At 47.3% G+C, this 6,234-nt stretch overlaps 1 protein-coding gene across 1 annotated transcript; it reads left to right on the top strand.

The window, feature by feature from the left end:
- The first annotated feature begins 2,969 nt into the window (after positions 1–2,969).
- Positions 2,970–6,005, top strand: LOC123045644 (short-chain dehydrogenase PC-15). Its single transcript, XM_044468783.1, has 3 exons — positions 2,970–3,448; positions 4,565–4,724; positions 5,419–6,005. Exons 1-3 carry the CDS (start codon positions 3,091–3,093, stop codon positions 5,753–5,755), a joined length of 855 nt encoding a protein of 284 aa, XP_044324718.1. The 5' UTR covers positions 2,970–3,090; the 3' UTR covers positions 5,756–6,005.
- Positions 6,006–6,234: the final 229 nt, after the last annotated feature.

Below are 6,234 nucleotides of genomic sequence, written 5' to 3'. Positions count from 1 at the left end.
TTTCTCGCCTCCTCACCACCCTCGCCTATAAAAGTGTCGTCGTCGACCTCTATCCACTTCTCCACTTCCCTATTCGGCTACTTTGCTTCGCCTTCGCACCTCCTCCTCTCCCTTCTCTAGTTCCTAAACTTCCATTTCCTCCTCCTCCTCACCATGTTGTCGCACCCATGTCCAGAGTGGATCGATCTAACAGAGGAAGAGGAAGGACAACGCATGAGATGGTTGGCCTGGAGTTGGTCGTCGTCATTAAGACGGAGAACGCCTAGTACATGGTGGATCATGTCGATGATGAGGAAGACCCCGACATGATGGACAATGTTGAAATAAACTAGTTGGACGACGAGCATCTCGTCCTCAAGAGCGTGCTTATTAAGTCCCGCAAGACACGTGTGGAAGATGCGACTCCATCTTCACGCCCTCACTAGAAAGGAAGCATGCATGACACACCGTGCAGCCACCGCCTGCCCGCCCCTGTCTTTGATGAGAAGGCGAGGTAGGTGAAGCTTAATAATGCCATGGCAGAAGCAAGGGTGATGGCCGACGAGAGGGAGCGCATCATCTGAGGGTGTGTGGCCGCTCCATGCTAGTGATGGTGCCTCACGACATGGGACCTAGACTCCCTCGCCCATTTCGACACCGCTGAGACTGCCTCCAGCTTTGGTTCTCGTTGCGCCAAGTCACACACTTGCTCTTCCCATCACATTTAGTTTAGTTATTGTCTCGTCAAATAATAGTGTTCCTTTTTCTGACCGGCAGAGTGTTCCATCCAACCTTACATATGTTCCCCTCCTCTCTTTGTTTTTTGTCCAACTCTGGTTTTTTCATTGGTTTTCTCTGAAAATCATCTTAATCGTCCCACCTTTTGTTGACACTAAACTCATACCTCAGACTCGGACCTGTAATGCAGCCGCATGGGTGATTTTTTTCACGTTTTCCTTAGGGAGTCTTCGAGTATGGTTTGGGGGGCCAAGGCGGTGGTGCAGTTCTAGTGTAGAATAATGTGCACGCCTCTCTTTCCCCATTCTAATGGTCTGCTTATCATCGTCAGTAGGCGTCTGGAGAAATGTCTTCTGGGGGGGGGGGGTCTTCCAGGATCCAGTCGGATTAGGTTTCCGGTGGATGGACCTGGATTCGGCTGCCTTTCTTTGTCTTTGAAGTTCTATAGACCCTTACCAGCATATTGTTCTTCGAGGCGACGATTTGCTTCGCAGACCGTGGTTGCCGGCGTCTCCTGGTATGTATCGACGACCCTCCGGTCATTGGTTTGACAAGCTCTTGGGTTAAAAAAAGTATGCTCCGTCGAGGCGGAGGCCTAGAGACGGATGGAGCTATGCTCACGGTGCGCCACCAGTGGATGCAGGAGAAAGAAGACTTCGGCACACCAAAAAAATGAACAATTTATTTGTAAGGGTGTATTTGTAAGGACATGTGATGCTTAATACATGACATTAGGACATCTCCAATGCGGACCCTCAAGACACCCGCAATCATTTGGACCGAGCTACCCGGATGCTGCAAGCCATCCAACACGGACATGTATTTGTCCCTGGGTGTCCGTTTTCCCACAAACCAGGGGGCTTTGTAGGAGTTTAGACCTCTGACACGTAGGACTTCAACACCCCCGGCGCATGCAAAACTGTGCCGGAGCCCATGCATTTCGAGCGGTCTGCACTATTTTCCGCACCAAACCCCTCCTTTCCCCACCCTCTCCGCTCTGATCACTGCCGCCCTTCTCCCCAATTCACATGCTTTTCGCTTCGGCCGCATGGACACGTACGAAGAGCCATTGGAGTCAGTGGAGGTCGAGGATCTAGAGATGGTGGTCGCTCAGGAGATCAACTCGGCAACACTACAAGCCCGCCACCTCAAAGCGAAGGCAATGCATGGTTCGGTCGGCCGGAAAAAGGAAGGGACGTGGGGGCGCCAGGCATGGCCAGGGATGTGGGGAACCATTGGTGACGCCAACCACGCATGCGCCGCCCTCGTTGGGGCAATATCAGACGCCTATTTCTATGGAACCGAGCAGCTCGGTCGGCAGTCCCCGGTCTTCACTGGTGGGTACGATTCGTATTGCGACGACTTCAATGCGGCGCCGCTCCATTTCGCCGACTTGGTATTGCCTCAGTTTGTCCAGTCACGAATACTGATGGTAGATCAACTCAGTGCCCGCTCTCTACTCTTCCATATGTCTCAACCGGGCGAGACGACACAGACAGGTAGTTGTTAAACATGATCCACAACGGGGACAGAGGCGGAGAAGCGAGAAGGGGCGACGGGCAAGATGACAGTGAGGTTCGAGGGTATCTTGGCAAAGAAAGAGGAGGCATGTGTCAAGCGCTTCGACGTGAAGAAGGAAAAGAAGGCGAAGAGGTTTAACATCTTGATGGAGGCTACCAAAGAAGAAGATCGACCTCAAAGAGAATAAGACCAAACTTGAAGAGAGGAGGGTTGAGCTCGCGGCCGCTTCAGATGATACCAAAATGTTGACCATGTGGATGGACGAGTTGGATCCTGATGCGGCGATGATCATGCGTGTCGCCCGTGTCAATATGTTGAAGCACTTGGCGGTCAAGGTGGTGGTGACCGAGAAGGGGGCGGATGGTGATTAAGTGACGACGAGTCAGCGAGGATGCTCGGACTACTGATCCGCAAGGGCAAAAATGCCCTTTTTTGCACTGACACGTTTGTGATCGGGCGCATGTTAAAACTTGAAACACCCGCCTTCTTTGGGTTGTGATCGGGACAATATGAACATTGCACGTTAATTCACTCATATTGCTATGCATTTAAAAGGAAATTGGTCGGACCAGTGTGGTTGGATGACTGGCTCTTGTAATGGTATCTGCGGACTGATCTGACGGACAAATATTGGTCTGTTTTAGGGGACGCCGTTCCACGTCGTTGATAAATAGCCGGAAAAACCTCGGAATGTTATTAAGAGACACGACGCGAGTACACCAATAGTCAGCAGAAAAGGTCACGCCTCCCAGAGTCCAACTACAGTACTACTAGTAGCCAAAGCCAAAGGAAACGGGAATATCCCGTCTTTCCGGCCACCCGGCGTGAGCCAAAGGAGGCAGGATCCCGGCGATGGCGGTTCCCGGAGGGGAGGGAGAGGAGCGGGGGCGGCCGGTGGTTCTGGTGACAGGTTGCTCGGAGGGGGGCATCGGGCACGCGATGGCGCGCGCGTTCGCGGCGGAGGGGTGCGCGGTCGTGGCCACGGCGCGGTCGCGCGCGTCCATGCGCGGGCTCGAGGGCGACCCGCGGTACCTTCTTCTGGAGCTCGACGTGCGCTCCGACGAGAGCGTGCGCCGCGCCGTGGAGGACGCCCTGCGGGAGCTAGGCCGCGTCGACGTGCTCGTCAACAACGCGGGGATCCACCTCGTCGCGCCGGTCGCCGAGGTGCCCATGGAGTCGTTCCACCAGGTTTTCGACACCAATGTCTATGGTAGGCTACCAAAACCATTGTTTTCTTTTTGTGCGAGGATAGTTTGTTTCTTCTGTTTGTTTGGCACCTTGACGATTGCGATGTCCTCTAAGGTAGACAAGATATTGGATTCTGGATTCCGACAGATTCATGGTGAAACAAAGGGTTTTATAGTTGGATATATCTGCGACTGTCCTCTTTCTTTTAAAAAACAAAGAACACCATAAGGCCGTCTTGCCATGAAGGAAGGGAGGATAGAAAATATGTGAATTTATTCATGGGAGCGCTTCAAATGTATATGTGCAGAAGACTTGAAGAAGTAGACTTTAGTCAGTGGTGTGCTGTCAGTATCTAGCTTATTCGGCTGAAATTTAACGAATCACATTGGCAATCATATTACAGCAGCAGCTAGTATAGGATGCCTACAGCTTGAATTACAATCTGAAGTGAACAAGGGGCTGTATACCCCTAATTTTAAAACATATAGCAGGGCATGCTGCATCCTGTACCACTGATGAAATGATCAGGGCAGTGGTCTTTCAAAGAGTATATGTTGTCCCAGTGGCAAAACTGCTAAAGATAAATGAACACATTAGGAGAAGTATAGTGTGCTTGCTTCTGCAATGTTAACGGGGTCTGGGAGGCAATTGAAATTGTGGAGTTCAGAAACTGTCTCTGCCCATCTTTCATTAATCCTGTGATAAACCTGTCTAATCTCTAATTGCATAAGTAATTAGAAAACAATTCAGCAAGGCCAGCAGTTGTTTCACCTTTAAGACTGTCTCTCATCTGAAAGCTTAGTGATATCAACTGAATGTGTGTACTTTACAACTTCATCCTATATGAACTATTGAGCCGTTGGTCTTTTATAATGCTTCTGTTCCTCTCCTTGGATTGGATGGTTCATTTTTGTAATGTCTCTTTTCAAAAATAGTACTTCCGCCGTCCGGAATTAGTTGACGCTCAAATGTATGTACCTAGACGCATTTCAGTGCGCTAGATACATCCGTTTAAGCGTCAACTAAGTGCGCTAGATACATCCGTTCGAGCGTCAACTAATTCCGGACGGAGGGAGTAATTAATATTTGGACCTGCATTTGTGTGACGAAATGACTTTACCTGTCATTTCACATGCAGGAACAATGAGGATGATTCAAGCAGTTATTCCCCATATGATGGAAAGAAAAGAAGGTACAATTGTGAATGTTGGAAGCATTACAGCCTTGGCTCCAGGACCATGGGCTGGTGCGTATTCGGCATCAAAAGCTGCTCTTCATGCATTGAGCGATACATTAAGGTTTGTGCGTTCAAGGATTATTGTTACAGTGATTCTGTGCTGTCCACTAAATGTAAAGCAGTTTTTTATGGGGCAACTTAAAGCATCTGAAGGTACAAGCCTATCAATGGTGAAACATTACTTATGAATGCAACTTTGGATACATTCTTAAAATTGAAATTCCTTCATCTCCAAAAAATTGATACTATATTAATTTTCTGAGTCCTAATCTAACTTGGGGGATATGTAGAGCACTTAATAGTTAGTTTATGTTCAGTAGTTAGTATTAGATGTTGTTGGTACCTTTACTTGTACTCCCTCCGTTCCTAAATATAAGTCTTTGTAGAGATTCCACTAGGTGGACTATATACGGAGGAAAATGAATGAATCTACACTTAATATGCATCTATATACATCCGTATGTGGTTCATAGTGGAATCTCTACAAAGACTTACATTTAGGAACGGAGGGAGTATATCACAAGATAGTTTAATCATGTTGGGAAATGACTGTTTGACAGAATCTGTAAGATCTAAGAATTCAATGGCAACATATACAACATAGGAACACTATTCAGATTTTTCCTTTGTAATTTCGCATGTCATGTTCTTGCACGGTTATCTCTTTCAACTTGTTACTGAACATTTTATTCTCTTTGAATATGCATTTCTTCCTTATCTTCCATCCTAACTTGGTAGATATTGCATTGTTGCAGGGTGGAACTAAGAAATTTTGGCATAAATGTCATGATAGTTGCCCCAGGAGGCACAAAGTCAAATATAGGAAGCAATTCTGCGGACAAATATGATCAAATAAACGACTGGAAGTACTACAAAAAATACGAGAAATCACTTCGAGCCAGGACGGATATATCCCAGGGTGCCGGGTGTGTTGCAGCAGAAGACCTTGCAAAGAGAGTTGTCAAATTGGTTCTTAAGAAGAATCCTCCCGCTTGGTTCGCTTATGGCCAATTCACTGCTATTCTGACGATCCTGTATTATGCCCCATTGTGGTTCAGAGATTACTTCTACAGGCTGGTCATGAAAATGTAATCTCTGGAAGATAGCTCTTGCGTGAACCAGAGAGATTGCCCCCTCGTGTCCCATTTTCATTTCATGAGTACTACTTGGTCTCTCGGACTCTGACTACAGATATATTTCACAATACATGAGTACACACACTTCCAGTCCATATCCATTTGTAACGATCAGTCCAAGTGTAAAGTCCTCCCGGTTATTATGTAATAATGGTTTTAGTAATGTAATATTATTCCGAAATTTATGGTTTCTCGTGTTACTGTCATAGGTGAGAATCTGTGGAACATATTCTTCAATCTTGTGCAGCACCCTCATTTGTGCCTGGCAGGAAATTGCCATTTGTTTCGCTTGCGGCCTATACGTCTGGGTTTACAGGATTGTGGGTGCTGCACAATCCTGAAGCACAAAAAAAAAACTCAATTTCCTGCCATAATGGGTATTCTTCATGCAGTTTTGAGTGTGATTACAGCCTATTCAGGATTTGCAGCCTATAA

The sequence above is a fragment of the Triticum aestivum genome, chromosome 2B (genome assembly GCF_018294505.1).
Source record: "Triticum aestivum cultivar Chinese Spring chromosome 2B, IWGSC CS RefSeq v2.1, whole genome shotgun sequence".
In the NCBI taxonomy this organism is placed as follows: domain Eukaryota; kingdom Viridiplantae; phylum Streptophyta; class Magnoliopsida; order Poales; family Poaceae; genus Triticum; species Triticum aestivum.
This window is presented reverse-complemented; position numbering and strand designations above follow the sequence as displayed.

Bases quoted from the DNA above. Each gene is read 5' to 3' on its own strand.
- LOC123045644 (XM_044468783.1), top strand. From the start codon at position 3,091: ATGGCGGTTCCCGGAGGGGAGGGAGAGGAGCGGGGGCGGCCGGTGGTT. The intron at 3,449-4,564 runs GTAGGCTACCAA...TTTCACATGCAG, and splicing joins TTTCGACACCAATGTCTATG to GAACAATGAGGATGATTCAA. The intron at 4,725-5,418 runs GTTTGTGCGTTC...GCATTGTTGCAG, and splicing joins GCATTGAGCGATACATTAAG to GGTGGAACTAAGAAATTTTG.